Below are 18,288 nucleotides of genomic sequence, written 5' to 3' on the forward strand. Positions count from 1 at the left end.
CCTACTTTCTGGGCATATTTTCTCCATTGTAATTTCACAGTATCATTAATCAACCCTATTATAAAGCCAATCCAAATCAGGGAAATACAAGGTGATGACCAGAGTCATGCTCTCTCGTGTTCCACTTATAAACATTTTGTGTCTTTGTCCTTCGAGACGATGAAAGCAGAGGATTTGCTTGGATTAAAATAGTATGCTTCGGGCTAACTAGAGGGTCTAGTTCATCTTTGTGGCTTGTTCCAGATCAAGCCACAAATGAATCCTACTGTGATTTACTGACTACTCTGTGCTGGGGTCATTCACGGGGTGGGGTCCTTATAAGCCAACTTCTGTTTTATTTCCATCGGAACTGTGTGAAGTGCAGGGTGACTCATTTTTATATACGTAAGAAGAAGGTTTGAAACATCTGTGCTTATTCAGATACGTCTCCGCCCCACGTCTCCACCACTGTCAGTAGAATTACTTTTAAGGCTGTGGTTTGATTGGTGTTTTTGGGTTTGTGTTTGTTTGTTTTCTCTGAACATTGAAGGAACTGTAGAGGGATGCCCTGAAATAGATCAGGAAGATACCACCCTCGCAACCAGGCCCAGTAAAGACTTATAAGGGGTTGTAAGTAAAGACTTGCAAGGCCTAGTTCAGCCTCGCCACACTATGACTGGAAGTGGGGTGGCCCAAAGAGGAGGAGGCTTCTCTTTGAAGTGTGAATGCAGCTGAAGTCTTCCTTTTTGCCATCCTCTGTCCAGAAATCATCTGCCCAAGAGGTTTCGTTATGTATTTGACAAGTGTCTAGAATGTTTTATTTAACCCTATGTTTCTGACCCTTGGTGCTTGGTAATTATCAGGGAAGGATTCTTGAAATTTAGTAACATGGGTGTACCTCTAAAACAGGGTCTAAAGTAGGATTTTGGGAGACATTTCCAAACTATAATTCAAATTGTAGCTATGATGGGGATTAGGAACAAGTTGCTGGTTATTTAAGCCCGGGTAGAGGGCACTGGATAACAGGCTGTGTGATCTTGAATTGACTTTTGTGCTTCTGCTTTGTTTTGTCCTAAAGGTGAGACCACTACTCCTCGGGCCATCTTGACAGGCCATGACTACGAGATCACCTGCGCTGCCATCTGTGCGGAGCTGGGCCTGGTCCTGAGTGGGTCTAAAGGTAAGCTCAGGACTTCATCAATGTGTGCATACCGCCAAGGAGGTTTCTGCTGTCTCGGTAGCCAGACCAAATCAAACCAAACCAAACTCCCTGCCATCGAGTTCATTTCGGCTCAAAGCAGCCCTATAGGACAGACCGACCACACGTGCTCCTGGGAGTTTTCCAGACGATAAATCTTGAAGAGAGCGGAAAGCCTCTTCTTGCTCCTACAGCGAAGCTGGTGATTTCAAACTGCCGACTTTGCAGTTAGCAGCCCAATATATGTAAGATATAATCCACTATGCCACTACGGGCCCCTCATTAGCCGCATAGGGCCATTTAAGCTCATCGAAATTTGTTGAAAGTGGAAATTAATTTCCTCAACATCACTAGCCCTGTTTAAGGTGTCCCATATTCATGTGTGGCTCATGGCTTCTGCATTAGCCCAGATAGCGAGCATTTCCATCGCCATGGAAGCTCTTTGGGATAGCGCTTCTGAGTTTAAAGAGTTTAAGATAGCCTTTACAAAGATAGCCCATAGTTTTCCACATTTCTGTGAGGTGGAAGCAAGGGTATTTTGTTTATTCTTATGGACTTTAACTGGCCACAAGGCATCTCACACTGGACCCAGCTGGTTTTAACGTGCAGACATCAGGGGTGGGCAGGGACCCCAGTGATTCAGAACAGAGTGGAAAAGATCTTTGCGCCGGCTTGCAGAGACGTTTGCTCTAGTAGCATCGCCGTGCATTTAGGCCAGAGCTACTAAGCCACCTTTCCCAAGGGCACGTGCAACAACTCCGGGTCAGCCCAGGGCTGCTTCAGGTCATTGCTTATTCCGTTACCATTGTCTGTCTCCCTGTGACAACTTTGAGCACAAAGAAACATTTGGAATCTGGCCACCGGAACCGTAGAGTAGCTGAGTCACCTTCCTTATATCCTGAGCTATGTGGGCCAGATAGACGGCTTCCTAGATCTTCAAAGGACCCAGCTGGAAACTTGAGTTGGTCGCAACAGCGATGGAGTAATCAGGGCAGGGAGATTCTATGGTTAGTGGACTTGCTGTTGGCTCTTATGCGGAATAATTTTGTACATCAGAAGGCCACGTGACTTCTTGGACTGCCTGTAATATGAACCAGGCACGTGCAGAATGAACCTATCATATTTCGGGTAGTCTTATATGTTAGTGCTTGGCCGTAAAAATGGCCGTGCAAAGCAACTTCCATGGTTAAAATGAAAGTGCATGACTGTCCTGTGACCTATCAAAATTTTTGTCAAAATAGGAGAAATTCTCAGTGAATAATGTACAGGGATATTTTAAAAATAGCCAAATCTCGGGCTAAGGGAATCGAAGGGCATTATTTCTTTCTGAAAACGATGAGAATGATTTGAGCATTGCTTGCCGCCTTGCTGTGGCCTCAGTCAGGATGTGGGCACACATCTGTCTTGCGCCTTGGCAAATTGTCACACTCCTTTCTGCATTTGGACCCCCTTCCAGTGTTTTACTTTCTTTTGTTTTAAAGGTTGTGAAATATCCCCTAGGACTCCTTTTTGGAATGTGAAGCTTTTTGCTGGCATTAATTCCGGGACTTAAAATTTATGTCACAACCACTTACCTCATTTATATGTCCAATAAGTTCACCTTCACAAAATTTCCCTGGTTCCACATGGACAGTTTTGTGAATGGTTAGCAGCGTGGCCATTCCTCTAGCCAGTGGTTTCTTCCGTCCCTGCATTTACATTCAGTGTGCTTTCCGTCACTCCTTTCTGCTCTATTCCCGTTTCATTTTTGTCGGAGTATTCTCTCGATTATCCATTTGTATGAAATGTCAGCTGACTTCACTATTAGGAAGCATGAGGGGACAAGGAAGCCACACAGCTCCATGCTTTGCTGTCTCTGCATGAACGAACAGATGCTTAGTGACCAGTTGTTGCCTTTGAAAGAAGTGATGTGATTGGCCACCAATCACGACACACTTCTGTTATCACATACTGGTTTGTGGACCAAAGACTGGTGGACTAGCAGCCACATTTATACTTTATGCAGTTACTCTAATAACAAACTTCAACCATGCGGTTGGAGAACTGGTGTTATTGAAAGTAGGGTCACTGAACTAAATGCGTATCTGAGCCATGCCGTGCGAGGACTGCTGTATACCAAGGCTTCCAACGGGGCGTGCTTTCAGAAGTCACGTGGGGTGTAGGCAGTGATTCCACGTGGCAAGGACAGTCATGGGTGTATGCTCCCAGTGAGCCTCTTGTCTCACTCTGATGTCCCTTGGAACTTAGTCGTCACATAAGCAATTATTGTTACCTCCTTTGCTCTGCGTAGCCACTTAATTAAAAACAACAACAACAACAACAACACATCTGCTAGGTCTGGGCTGTTTCAGCCATCCCCATCTACCCCGGCAGTGTGGCACGGGGGCAGGATGAAGGACGCTGCAGCAGGCTCTGGGGACAGCATGGAAGCAGACTAGCCCCGTTGTAAAAGAGCAGCTGTGGAAGGATCTCTCTGTAGATTTACTTAGGGAGTGTCGTGACGCGTTGGGCTGCTCACCAAAAGGTCAGCAGTTCAAACCCACCAGCAACCTCTTGGGAGAAAGATGAGACAATCTCTCCCACTTCCAGAAAGAACTAGTCTCAGAAACCATCCGACGGAGCAGTTCAAACTCTGCCGCCCCCTCGGGTCCGCTAGGAGCTGGATGAACTCAACAGCAATGGAATTCGGTCCACAAGGAACTTCCAGCTTCCCCAGGAAGAGAGAACTGGAACATGTGTGGCCTGGTCTCTCCTCTCCCCAGAGGAAGGCGAACTCTGACAAAATCATTCATGTCGAAGAGCAGTCTGTCTGTAAGGTCTTCTCTCTGCTTGACACGTGCGCAATATTCAGATCACACTTGTCTGTTCCCTTAAGAAATAATTGTGCCTTCTCTTTCTCCTGTCAGAAGGACCATGTCTCATTCACTCCATGAACGGAGACCTGCTGAGGACCTTGGAGGGGCCTGAAAAGTGCCTGAAACCCAAGCTCATTCAGGCCTCGAGAGAGGGCCACTGTGTCATCTTCTACGGAAACGGCCTCTTCTGTACCTTCAGTGTGAATGGGAAGCTCCAGGCCACAATGGAAACAGATGACAACATAAAGGTGAGTGCACTTTTTTATCTGCATTTTTACCTCCAAGTGTGAAGACAGTGGAGAGAGAGAGCATTCTGATTTTGAGTTGGGGGGAGGCCTCTTTCCATGGCAACAGGACACAAACACACTCTGCACCACCTGTCCCAGCTGTGCGGCCAGGAAGCCTCATGTGTGACGTCACCGAGTGAGGTCCAGGGTGGCGCTCCCACAGAAGACGTTTCTGCAAGAGCTGGGAGGCATCTTGAGTGGCTTTCCATGGCACTGCTAGTTTTTGTTGAAGAAGGGCTAGGACTGGTTGACAGCCAGCAGTGGTTCCTCCTCCGCAGGCTCAGGGACGGAGACTGCGCCCGTGTGGGATCAGCATCTCCTTTCCGAGTTCATTCCTCATAGTTCACCAGATCAGAAACTTGCAAAGTTAATGGGAACTGGGCTTCAGATTGTGTTGCCTGAGGGGGCTTCCTAAAGTGCGTGGAAACAATGGGATGCAAAGATAATGGAATTAACCCCCACGAACTTTTGAAGCCCCTGGTGTACTAGTAAGCGTTGTTTCTCTTCCGGAATGCAAGACCAGTCGTCCCGGGGGCTTCTGGGTGCCACATCATTCCCGCCGCCATCGGACCTGCTGGCGGGGAGGAGAGGCCGGGTTCTAAAGGCTCACCTTCATGCACCTCGGAGCCTTTTCCAGAATGGCTTTAGGGATACACGCGGGAACGTAGGTAGGGAGCGGACTCAGGCATGAGGAGGTTCAGAGGGTCAGCTCCGGACTTTTCTGTCGCTGTCCCTCGCCCTGGGTTTGAGTGACACCTCAGCTCTCCTAGGCTCCCTGAGATTGTCTGATTGTCCTCGAGGTAAATAAATCCCGAGGCCAGGAAGCAGTGAGAAGCAAAACCCTAGTACTGATGATACGGCTCAAGTCCAGAGCCCATTCGTGCATCGTTGAGGAAGCCCTGGCGGTGCAATCGTTAAATCCGGCTGCTAACCCAAAGGTCAGCAGTTCGAACCCTCCAGCTCCCCGTAAGACAAAAGATTGAACCATCTGCACCCTTAAAGATCACAGCCGGGGAAAGCCTTCTGTCACGTAGAGGCACCGTGTTAGGATCGATGCCACCGCTCCTAAGGACAGGGCCTGGCTTCTGTCTCCCCAGGGTTGACTGCTTAACCCTGGCTGCGCCTCCGTCTTCTCTCGGCAGCCTGCTGCGCTGCCTGCACACACACAGCCCCGCTCCTATTTTATTGCCGTCCTGCCCGTAACACGTCCTTTAAAGCAACGACACATCAGAGGGTTTCTCGCCTCTTTTCGTCACAATATGAATGCTGATAATCTGTCACTTTCAGCTGCGATTATATTGTCAACCACGCTAATAAATCTGTGAAATAATTTGAAATCCCTCGCTGGCTGAAACAATTTCGGTGGCGTTTCTGTCGGCACCAAAGGCGCCGCGAGGCTCCTCCCGGGTGCGGGAGAGGGATTTTCTGCAGACTGAGCCAAGCTCTCCCTCTCTGCCCGGGAGCCATTGTTTTTCCCTCCATAACATTCCCCCCGGAGTTTAGGCTTACACAACCCGCCGCCTTTCTTCCAGCATGCCCGCACTCCATCATCCTAAGTTGCAAGTGGCAACCGCATGATTAAAGCAAGCGAGCGCCCAGCCTGCCCCGGCTCCAGAGACCGACCCTTCCCGGCCGAGCCCCCACCCCCTGGCCGGACTCCGGACCGCAGCGAGGCGGCCATGGGAACCAGCCCATCTGCAGCCCAGCTCCCCTGAGAGGCCCAGAACCCTCTGCAGTGACCAAGACTTCCCACCTGTGTTTCTTGGAAATGCCAGATTGTCCCAGGGCATTTTGGCCAACGGCGTATCATAGCACACAGCTGTGCAGTGTTTAGATGTCTGAATAACTTAAATTTAAGTAGGCAGCCTGCACGGAGCAGCAAAGTTGTTTTATCCTAAACACAGGCTAACCACTGTTCAACCCCTAGGAATCATCTATTTTCTTTTCCTGGGGCTGTGTTTGGGGGGAGGCAGACCCCTGTGGTCTGCTGGGCCGTCTTCCCGAAGCCCCCTTAAACGCCAGCACAGCCCCAAGGTCTCCCTGGCCCTCCAGGTCCTGGCCACAGCCACGCTGGATGCCAAGCGTGTGTTCAAATGAACGAGGGGCCGCCCGCTACGTGAATGGTGCTCTCCTGCTGTCAGAGGAATTGGAAGGTCCCGCATGAAAGCAGCCAGTGAAATGTTCGTTAGGCACCTGGCTTATTAAAATGTTTTGCTGCTGATAACTATGTTCCTGTAAGTGTAGGCTTTCCTTAGTTCCAGATAGAACTGGATCAGAGACTGTTTAACAGAGTTAAAGATTAATGGTTTTAATCTAGCATTCATCCAATAAAAAGCCTCAAGTATAAAAACTCAAGTGAACCACAACCTTAAGGTTAATGGATTTTTATCAGCTGAGTTTTATAAATGTAACAAATAATTATTCATCAAAGACCTCATCACAAGTCCCAGATCACCCCCTCCCCGGGATCCTTCCTTTCCTGAAAGGAGAAAAGGGTACTGATTATTACTGATGCTGCGAGGCGTACTCTGTGTGTGGTGCGTGTACTTTACCTCACACACACGTGGATCCGCTGGTGGGCGTGGGCTTCTTAGGTGTGGTTTTTGCTGGAGCTGGTTGACGACATGGTGGTGCCAGCATTTCGGTGAATTAACTGAGCGGCTTTACGACAGGTTCTTGGAGACACTCCTTTCTTCGATGGCTTTAAGACAAAATTTTCTCAGACACTTTGAGCCAAACTCTGCAATTTATCTAAACTAGCACCCCACCCCGCCCTGCGCTGAGGGTGAGGGGGGCCCAGCTGGAGGGGCCTCAGTAACGCGCTGGGAGAGTGGGCCCGTGAGGAGGGGCAGGAGGCCTGGCTTGTGGAAGAGGAGGTGCCCTTTTTCTCTTCGTGTAAGGACAGAAACGGAGAGTTCGGGCCTTGGGGGCCACAGAGCCCGTTAAACTGCTCCCAGGGCAGCCATAAGTGAGCGGGGTGGCTCGGTGCCAGTCAAACCATTTATGGACACTGGCATGTGAAGGTCCCATAATTTCCACGTGTCATGAAATACTTTCCCCAACCATTTAGAAATATACAAAGCACCATACTGACAAGGAAAGAGGTGGTGCTCAGGGTTCGCCCTATGGGCTTGCAAGGCCCCGTTTTATGTGCCCGGGGAAGCCAAGCCGGAGACCGCTGCAAGGGAGATCTGCACCAACCCACTGCAACTGGGGGTAGAGTGCGACGCCTGGTGGTCTTGGCCCCCAAGGCAGCCACGTGCCGTTGGCGAGGGGAGGTCAGCCCGGCTGTGGTACAAAATGGCCTGGGCACGCATATCTACAGTTGAACTGGGGGAAGGGGGTCCGGAGGCCGCTCAGGCCCACACAGCTAGCATCTGTAGAACCGGAAGAGCCTGCCTCCTCATCCTTAAAATAAACAAGCTCAAGATTGCCCGTTTCCATTTAAGTCTGGAAAGAACAGCAGGCCTTCTAGGACTCCAGGTCCCTCACAGACTCCTCCGGAGCACACGCAGCTTCTCCTTTCCTTGCACGGCAGTGGCTGCCACCATGCAGGCCCAGTCAGCCACAGGTGGGAGCTCCCCTGAGCGTTGCTGTATCTTGCAGGCCATGCACCTGAGCCGGGATGGGCAGTACCTGCTCACGGGAGGAGACAATGGTGTGGTCATGGTGTGGCGGGTATCGGACCTCAAGCAGCTGTTCGCCTACCCAGGCTGTGACGCCGGGATCCGGGCCATGGCCCTGTCCTATGACCAGAGGTAAGCTGGGACTCGTTGCTCAGAGTGGTATACAGAAGATCCACTGAAATGTGGGGGCTCCCAAGAATTCCCTTGAGAATATTCTTGGGCACAGGTGAAATGTTTGAAGAGTGGGATTTGATGGCTCACAGGGCTGCATTGCTGCAAAAAGCTTTACATTAATGGACCTATTCAAACAAAAATAGAAGAGCCGTAGATGTGTTTCATGTAAAATGCCCTCATCTCTGGCCCCAAGGACTCAACCATCCTGACTTACTTCGTAGACAAGCCCCTCTCCCCAACCCCCCCTCCCTTCCCAGAGGTGAAATGGGGAGGCAGGGAGCACTGTCTGGTACCACATTTACTCCAACCCCTCATTCGACTGTGAGGGGCAGGAAGCACACTATGATCTCGCCTCGAAAGGCGGATACTGAGCCCGCCCTTCAGCACAAGGACTCAGCCTCAGAACAACTCCAGGGGAGACACCCCCCATCTGGCCCTCTACCCTTTCTGTCTCTGACCCTACTGCCACCTTCTCAAGGACAGGAGCAGCTCTGTGATGTCATTCAGTACCTCACTGTGTTGAGGACTAGGCTTCTACCCATACCGTAAGGGGCACTGAAGAGGATGGCCCAGTCCAAATTATGTGGCCAATCCTCTGTCTGCTTTTCTTGCTCTTTGTAGATTGCTTACCTGCAGGGCAGATACGTCACTTGATTGTGTGTTGCTTCTTTCCCAAGCAGATACTCAGACTGTGATTCTTTGCTTCTGATGCCTGATAACAAGGACGGGTTTCTCCTGCGCAACCCACTTAGAAAGGAGTGAGGCTGCCCGAGCTCTAGTGGCTTCTCCTGTGTGACTGATCTTACAGTGAGAAAGCAAGCTGGGGTTTAGGTCCTCACCAAGTGCCAGAAGGAGACACACTCTGAGCTTCCTCAGGATGACATTTTACTCCGCAGAACTGTACTTGGAGAGGACTTCAGCAAATTAGGCAGATCCCTACATGAGAGACCAAACAAATGACATACGGATGAGCATCTGAGACTGCTGTGCTTCAGAGGAAAGAACTGAGATGTAAACACCAACTAGGGAAAGAAGCTGAACAAAGTGGCCAGAGAGGAGCCAGATGGGTGAATTGTCAGCTGGCTTGACGTGACACAGCCATCCCAAACTTTTACAAGCAAGCATTGAATCAAGACAGGGGCCTGGCATAGCAGGAGCTAGCAACAAGCTAGCTGGGCTCTGCTCTTGAGGAGTGGGTCCATGGCCACCCCAGCAAATAACTCCTTCCATAACCAGCTGCCCTGACCTCAGACAACATAGGTGCTGGGTTGTAGGCATTCCATCTAAGACCATTTTCTTGCTTTGTTTTGTTTTCCCCTCTTCTTTTCAGTTTTTCTTTCTCTCTTTATTGCTGCTCTTTGCCGATCATTCCTTTTGTCTCCTTGCCCCACCCTATGGGAGACAGCAACCTAGCCATCTGAACCCATTCTCAACTGTGCTCCATGAATTACATCAACAGATGACTGCGCACCCATTCGCTATCATGTCCGCTAGGAGACAGGTGGCGAGTCCTAAGAAAATACCACTAGACAGTCATCGATGAAATACAACATATCGCAAGGTCTCAGAGGCAATTTCAAAGTCTCAAATTTCAGTTCTCATGAACTCCCTGGTAAGGAATTAAAAAGAATGATATTTAAGTACTGTTGACACATTGAAAGATGGAGTATTCAGGAATATACTATAAAAATAGCAAATAGAAATCTGGAAGCTCTAAAAGATAACACATTAAAAGGGCCAAGGAATCAAATCAATGGAAGGTCCAGCTAGTTAGTGAGCTTAACTGCTGAAGCAGTGGTTCGCAACCTATGGGTCGTGACCCTTTTGGGGGTCGAATGACCCTTTCATAGAGGTATTCCTATTCATAACAGTAGCAAAATTACAGTGATGAAGTAGCAACAAAAATAATGTTATGGCTGGGGGGTCACCACAACATAAGGAACTGTATGAAAGGGTCGCGGCAGTAGGAAGGTTGAGCACCACTGTGCTAGAGGAATCATCAAGACAAAAAAATATTTTTTAAAGCACAGAGAAAATTGAAGGGTTGTTGGAAGAAAACATCCAAAACAAACAGCATGAAAGAGGAGAAGTCAAGGATTTCAGAAACTGAACCCTAAGCAGGACAGACCCCAAAAGAAAATCATAATCAAACCCCATAACAAAAGACAAGAAAGAATCCTGGGAGTAACTCAGACGTAGGAAAAGTTTCTGACAAAGGAGAACTAAGCTGATGATTGTCAGCTGAAACCACACAAGCAGGATGACAATGGGATAGCATAAAGCTCAAAGAAAAATCTGCCAAACAAGAATTATATACCCAGGAAAACTGGAACATTTCCAGATAAACAGAAGTTAAGGGGGTTTGAAAAACCCAGACCAACTTTCACAAGAAGGAAGGGACAGAGAACCAACAATGGCAGAGAGTAACCTGAGATGGACATGCATGACAGTGCTACCCAGAAGTCAACCCACATATAAAAGTTGGGTACTATCAAGTCAGTTCCAACTCAGGGCAACCCATGTACAACAATGAAACACACTACCCAGTATTTTCCAGAGGTGGGCAGCTTATTCTTCTTTGTAATCTGCTCTTAGACAGAAAGCTCTGCTAAAACCTGTTCGCTTTAGGTGACTCTGCTGGTATTTGAAACACCCGTGACATAGCTTCCAGCATCACAGCCACACACAAGCCACCACAGTCGGACAGACTGACAGTTCCATGGGGGGAGATATAGAACTAGCCAAAGTTCAAAAACAGCTACAAAACTGAAAATACAGAACCAAATAATATCAATTTGTGATGGGGACAGATTAGTTACAGAACTTCCAGGTGACAAGAAAATTAAGTACATTTCAAGAACTTGGGTGAGGGAGAAGGGAGTTTACAGTAAGAGTGTTGGAGGTGGGGGGAAATACTGGAAAGGAGTTCAAGGGTTAAAGGCATCAGATGGAAATGCTGTTATAGACACAAGGGGTGAGCAGGTGGGAGAAAGTGGTATTATATGTGGTGAAGCATCCAGGGGGCAAAGTGATGTAAACTTCTTGTACATAAGCAGGCACAATAGGGAAATGAGGTTGCAGGCGCAGGGCCACAGTCTCAGAAGATACCAAGGTCAATTGGCATAACATAGTCTATATCCTTTGGTGAGTAGCAATTGGGGTTTTAAAAGCCATTGATTTCTCCCATCTGGAGGGAAAAAGACGTAAGAAAACTGAAGACAAATGGGGACAGTTGATCCAGTGGACCAATGTGACCACCGGTTTTCACAACCTTTCGACCACAAGAAGGAGTGACCGCTCAGCGATCAGCTGTTCTGAAAGGGAGGCACGGGAAGATCCTGAGGAGGAGGTACACATCCAGCAAAACTCACATCGTGAGCGAGGCCAGGCCTGCCGGTCAGGCAGTGGTCCTTTGGATCTGGAACTGAACTCACCCCTGTTGCTCAATTTTCAGCCAAATAAGATCTGCAAGGGGAACAGTAATACTATTAAAGTGTGCACAGCTTAGAGCAGGCGTCCTCAAACTATGGCCCGTGGGCCACATGCGGTCCGCCGAGGACATTTATCCGGCCCCGCCAGGTGTTTTTTGCCCCGTTTGTTTTTTTACTTCAAAATAAGATATGTGCAGTATGCATAGGAATTCGTTCATAGTTGGGGTTTTTTTTAAACTCTAGTCCGGCCCTCCAACGGATCTGAGGGACAGTGAACTGGGCTCCTTTTAAAAAAGTTTGAGGGCCCCTGCCTTAGAGGAATTAGCCATTTGGGCCAAGGGGGCAGGGTTAGGCGGGGAGAGGTGGGATGGGTGATGTTGCATTGAGAGATTGCAGTCAATGAGACGAAACAGAATATGTGCGAATCATTGGATGCCAAACGGACAGTCTGTAAATCTTCATCCAATGCACAATGAGAAGGTTTTGAAATGTTAAAACCCTTGGTTCCCAAAAATGCTGGCTTTGCCACCATCTTCTCTATTTACCTTGTAGACCTGGACCTAGGGCAGAGATCTCTAGGATAAAGACCAGGCTTGTAAACCTTTCTTCTGCTCTGTGCTCCCCCCCGCCGCCCCCCCCCAGGTGCATCATTTCCGGCATGGCCTCCGGAAGCATCGTACTCTTCTATAACGACTTTAACCGGTGGCATCACGAATACCAAACCCGCTACTGAGGCGACAGCACCACAGCCCTGCCCTGGCACCGGACAGGGAACTTCCCCAGCATCGTTCTCTTAGAAATAGCTATTACATCTGAATGTAACTTAAATTTGCTCTAAGAAGCAAAATATTTTTTAAAGTTAATTGCTATTTTTGTAGATTTTGCTTGACTTTGGGGGTGGGGGGAAATAACAGCAAAGCAGAAAACCGGCTGCTGGGTTCTGTAGTTTTAAAAAAAATCTATATTTTTAGTCCTAATGAGAAGTCTATTTTCACCAATTATGGAATTATAATGAGGTATGAAAACCCACTAAATCTATCTATATTCTGAAAAAAAACAACCCCACATTTCCCATGTATCTGTAATCTTGAGGAAATTCATGATTTTAATAATAGGGAAGTGGGTTACGATATAGGGATGGGGGATTTTATGCTGTACTTTGGGGCACTGTGATTTTTTCCAAAACAATGTACTTCCTCAGCACTGAAAACTAATGGGATTTAAATTCTGAATGTTAAAATTATGGTAAATGTAATTTAAAAATATCTCAATGGATTATTTCTATCAATATTAATTGTTTAAGCATGTTTTAGAAATTATGGTTTGAGGGAGGTTGTTTTATTGTGTGGTTAACGTAAAGACTCTAATGTTATAGCAGGTGTGAAATGTCTACAATTTCCCCCCTTTATAGTACACCAAAATGCGAGGATGGAGATACTGTTGAATACAACCTTTGCTTCACTTGTAAAGTGCACACAAGTCCCAGCGCTCAGCCCTGAGGGTTGACTGACTGAGGGCCAGCGGACTTGGGTCCCGGGAGAGAGGCTACCAGGTGCTGTGTTAAGCAACACCCATTCTACTTTTATTTGTTATTAAACTATCTCCCCTTCCTTTTGATTAGCAATTTGTACTACGAAATAATGTTATTTCGGTGTTGTATACCTTCTACTTTTCTAGTAGGTTGCCGTGCAGATTCTGTGAAAAACACTTGAGAAAAGGTCTGTATTGCATAAATAAATCCTTTGTATGTTGTGAACTTGGAGTTAACGTTGGCATTCTCTCTCTGAGTATACTGCAACCTGAAGAGGCCGCATTTTTCTTCCTCAACACTTTCATCCAGACTTGAACTGGAATACCTCAAAGTGAAAGAAAAAGTGTAATTGAATTGCTAGAAATACCATTTTTTTGCTCCCAATTTTCATAGATTAGCTATTTTCAAAGAAAACATCAGACTGGTTTTAGTCACTGTTTGAGAGAGAGAGAAAGAGAGATTGATTCCCCGGAATGAAAGCAAGCTGATGGGCCCTTCTCTTACCTAAGTTGGCATCTGGCTTGAGTTCCCCAATTGAGAAAGCTTGACCTGGACTGGGGGGAGGGGGGGGGCAGTGCTTTAAAAAGCTTATTGGAAAATGACATCATCTGTTATGAAGGCCCCTCTTCTCTGAGAACCAGCAGCCCTACTGCAGTGGGTTAAGTGTGGGGTTGCTAACCACCCGCTGCTCCATGAAAGAGCTACTTTCAGCCCCCGAGACCCGAGACAGCAGTGCTGCCCCCCTGTGCGGTCACTCTGAGTAGCAGTGGTCTGGCCACGCACTGCCTTCGTGCTTATGAGCCACGAAGAACCAGAGCCCTGAGTTACAGGTAAATTAACTGCCCAAGCCGCTTCACCAGTATTAATTCTGAGGCAACTTTGATATCTTGGAGACTTTAAGGAAAATGGTAAAAGACAATCAGCAGTACCTAAGCCATATGCCAAATTTTACTTCATTGTAAGAAGCTTCATACAGTTTAATAAGCAGGTTCCTCTTCCCAATCCACCCCCCTCAAGCCCCCACCTCCCAAAACAACCCATAACAAAAACCCTAACACTGCCGTCTAGTCACTTCTGACGCCTGGGTTTCAAGTTGAGCTGCTACTGCAAGGCCAGCCATTTGAAACCACCGAGCCTCTGCCGGAGAAAGACGAGGTTTTCTCTCATCTATACTCCTATAACGAGTTACAGTCTTGGAAACCTATAGGGGCAATTCTGCCCCGTCCTGTGGGGTCGCTATGAAGTTTTACTCGAAACATAGAAATTCTTAGTTTCCCACTCTTTTTTAACTTAATAATTATGGAAACTTAAATAACACTTCATAAAGCAATATAGCTGACATCAACGCAAAAGTGAAGCACTGCTATCACCCGGACTCGAGTACTTCGTAACCCCATGCAGGGTTTCTAAGACTGAGTATTATCAATCTCTATGGGAGCAGCTAGCCTCACCTTTCTCCCATGAAGCAGCTGGTGGGCTTGAACTACTGACCTCATGGTTAGCAACCCAACACCAAACCTACAATGCAACACAATATATGATATAATCTGTTTTAATTTGGGGGTGGAATACTTACTCAAAATTGCCTTATTTAATCCATTTTTAAACTCAATTTTTTTTAAAGAAAGAAACCCATCAATCCAAATAAATGTAAACCAATTAGGGGGGCAAAGAGTCTAAGTGGAGGTGGTGGGAGGGACCGAATGACCGAGAACACCGGGGCAATGGTGACCCACCAGTGGAGCAGATCGCGTGCACGGTTTTGGTTCACATGCAGAATACTCACTGCTGCTCTGCCTTGGAGTGACCGTGTCAGACAGCGGGGAAATGCCCCCGGGGGCTCCCAAAAGGAACCGATGGGAGGAGAAAGCCCCTCCCGTCGTTCTCCCTTGGAGCAGCTAGCGGTTTACAACTGCTTACTCGAGGTCCCAGCCAAGCTGGTAAGCCGCCCGGGCTCCATTCGCTATGTTAAGGTTGGTTTAAACCTCATCCCTCAAGAAACTAACATTTTGGTCCCATGAATACTGACTTCCGTTGAAACATGAGGGCTTGGGAAAGCTCATGGCAGCGTCACAAGCGAAGGCTCTGTCGTTTAAGAACCACGCCTCTGGGAGCCCCTGAAGACTTTGAAAAGGGAACACGAACATCTGACTGTCACACAGATACTAATTTGTAGCCAATCCACCCCTGAAGTCTTTCTCTGAAATACAGCAAACATCCATACATTTAAAAATATTAAAACTCTTAATAAAAATGAATTTGCTCCTTGAAATCATGGCACGTTTTCAGTTCTATGCAATCATCACACAAAACCGGAAGATTAAAACTAACCTTGCCTGGGACCCACGAGCAGCTATCGGTGGGACCACAAGACCTGACCACTCGGGGCTGCTCTTGTTTGATCTAAGAGCAGGGCATGCGGTGTGTCAGTGTCCTCCCAGCGCCACCAGTGGGCCAGGAAGGTGGCAATGGCCACATGAGCCAGTTTATGGGAAAGGTCCTGGGCCGGCTGTGGTGTAGCCGGCCATGGCCACGTGGCGCCTCTTGCCTCTTTGGCAAGCCTCGAGCAACCTGGCTGAGCAAGCGGCGTGCAGCGATTCAGACCTAGCAAGGCCCGTGCACGTGAAGACGGAGATTTTCATTAGGATCGGATAGATGTTGACTGAATACTTGGCCATGCACTTCAGGGACCTGGTTCCATCTTTCCTGCGGCTGCGCCACAGCGGCAGACCAATGACACAAACAAGCTCCCTCTGGATGGAGACGTGGGCGCGTCTTTGATGGGAGCATTTGAGCACTTCTGCCCGCTCCCCGCGTGCACAGAGCAGGGAGCAGTGGCCGCGTCAGTGCACAAAGTCACATTGGGCCAAATCGCATATACAAACGCAGGAAGGAGGCGTGCCTTAAATTTCATAACCTGCACAACCATTTTCCCTATGGCTGCTTCCAAGAGTATTCTGCTTCCTGGCAAGGCCATGTGTACCACAGTAGAACTGTGCTCGGCAAGGTTTGCCACAGCTGGGTTTATATCAGACCTTTCTTTTCGGGTACCCCTGGGGAGGAGCAAGCCTGCCACCTCCAGCCGATCAGTTCAACGCACTCATCTTTTATCCGATCCTGGGGTGCCCGTCTGTGTCAGCAAATAGTGCTAGGTGATTCCTGCCCCACAAGAAGCTTGCAGGGGAGCAAGGATGTTGCGACCTTCCAGAACTATTTCTAAGAGCGATACAAAGGACCTTAAAACAACAGCCACAATAACCACCAAAGAAAAGTGCTCTAGTTGATTTCATATCAGTGGGAAAGGCAAGAAACATCATTTATATTTTTTCTATATCGATTAGAAACGTCGAGTTCCTAATGCATCTCCCCCAGGACTGTAACAGATTTCATGGGTCTCTGGAAGTCTCCAGATCACAATTTAAAAACCCAGGGCTACTATTAATGACATTGACACATTTCTCAGCAGTGAACCAGCAATGCAAATTTCTCCAAAGAAGGCACTTCGCATTTTTCTTTCTGATGAAAATGAGCGTGGTTTGGCCTTTAGGCTAGCTATCTTCCTTGAAGACAGATGGCTCCCTGGCCCTGGATCAAAGCCATCTACAACTCTTCCGTGAACTCCTAGACCTCAGGGGTCACAGTCCACAGTCATGAAATGAATTATTTTTCTGCCTTGAGTTCGGGAATAATTTTTCCTTTCAAAAAACAAGATTTTGAGTGTGATACAGCAAATGTGCTCTCGTAAAGATTCCAAACCCCAAACCAAAGTCCCTGTCGTAGAGCCGATGCTGAGTCAGCAACCCTATGTGACAGGGCAGAACTGTCCCATGAGCTTCCCAGACTGTAGCTCTTTATGGGAGTAAACATTTTTGTCTTCCTCCCGCTGGTGGTTTTGAACTGTTGACCTTGCAGATGACCTTTTGGATCACAGTCCAACTAGTAGCCATGATGCCAGCAGCGCCCTTGGAAACCCGATGGAGCAGTTCCACTTTGTCCTATAGGATTGCTCTGTGCTGGAGTCAACTTGATGACAAGGATTTGGGGGTGAGGGCTTGGGGCCAGCTTATGCCCTCTTAGCTGGCAGGAACATGCTGGCTACTCTGCCATGGAGTCAATGCTGACTCATAGCGACCCCCTGTGAGGTTCCGAGACGGAACCTGTTTATGTCAGTAGAAAGCCACTCGTCTTCCTCCCGCAAGGCTGCTGGTGGTTTCAAACTGCTGGCCATGCAGATCGAGGACCAATGTGTAACCACCTTGGTTCATTTGAAAAGACCAACTTCAACTTAAGCATTGACAGGAGTCCCACCCCCTCAAGGCAGCAAACATGGCCTTACCATGACCCCATTCTAACCACAATGAAGGGCCCTGGTACCCAGCTGCACCCAGATGTCTACAGCCTTCTCTATACAAGGCACACCCCTTCCTTTCCCTCAGCCCTTCAGTAATCACAAGACAGTCCCACAGTACACTTTCTGAGCTTAAGGCTTTGAATTTTATCATCAGCGAACACTAACCATTGCCACACACACCAGTGTCCCCATGAAGGAAATACGGAGATCAAATACCCACAGGATTTCATGCCAGTTGCTGCTCGTGACTTCTTTGCCTCCTAGATTCCCAGCCATCCTGCCAGGTGCCTCTCCCAACCCCACCCAGTGACATGAGACATCCATCTAAAACAGCTACCTGCCCCAAAATAAATGAAACAGCTAACCCCTAAAGGGACAAGCTAGTCAGGAAGGCATCTTCCTGGGCCTCTGAAGCAGCACAGAAGCTCCAGCAACCTCGGATGGGCCACTTGACCCTTCTGAGCTCCTTACATCGTCGGGAGCATGTGAACACGCTCCTCTCAGGGCTGTGAGGTTGGAATACATGCTCGGTAAAGTTGTGTGCTTATTTCCAAGCACCAGGTTACCAGTCCTGTACAAAACCACGAGCACTGTCCCAGGGCGGCTCTGTGATTACAATCTGTCGCCAACACTGGGCTTCCTGCCCCTGACCTTGGGCCTGCTGCCCAGAGCAATTCAAGTGAGTCAGCAGCCCTTTCTGCAGACCCATCCTTCACACAGCCAGTGCCAGGGAGAAGTGTGTCTCCTGTTGTCCCCACCTAGTCCTTGGCTGCCCTCCCTGCTCCGGCTGCCCCCTGTGGGGTGAAAAGAACTTACCTCAGAGAGAAGAGAACTCCACCAAGAGGGGCTGGCCCTG

The 18,288-nt window shown here is 48.2% G+C and overlaps 1 protein-coding gene across 1 annotated transcript in view; it reads left to right on the plus strand.

Annotated features, from left to right (window-relative positions):
- Positions 1-13,306, plus strand: part of LRBA (LPS responsive beige-like anchor protein) — a 752,417-nt gene extending 739,111 nt beyond the window's left edge. The window contains exons 52-55 of the mRNA XM_045295806.1: positions 1,058-1,159; positions 4,084-4,280; positions 7,926-8,077; positions 12,193-13,306. Of these exons, the coding sequence (XP_045151741.1) occupies positions 1,058-1,159; positions 4,084-4,280; positions 7,926-8,077; positions 12,193-12,283 (542 nt within the window). The 3' untranslated portion in view covers positions 12,284-13,306. The remainder of the gene's footprint in view (positions 1-1,057; positions 1,160-4,083; positions 4,281-7,925; positions 8,078-12,192) is intronic.
- The last annotated feature ends 4,982 nt before the right edge of the window (positions 13,307-18,288 follow it).

The sequence above is a fragment of the Echinops telfairi genome, unplaced genomic scaffold (genome assembly GCF_000313985.2).
Source record: "Echinops telfairi isolate 266 unplaced genomic scaffold, ASM31398v2 ScPeMD7_5868;HRSCAF=6743_1, whole genome shotgun sequence".
Classification (NCBI taxonomy): Eukaryota; Metazoa; Chordata; class Mammalia; order Afrosoricida; family Tenrecidae; genus Echinops; species Echinops telfairi.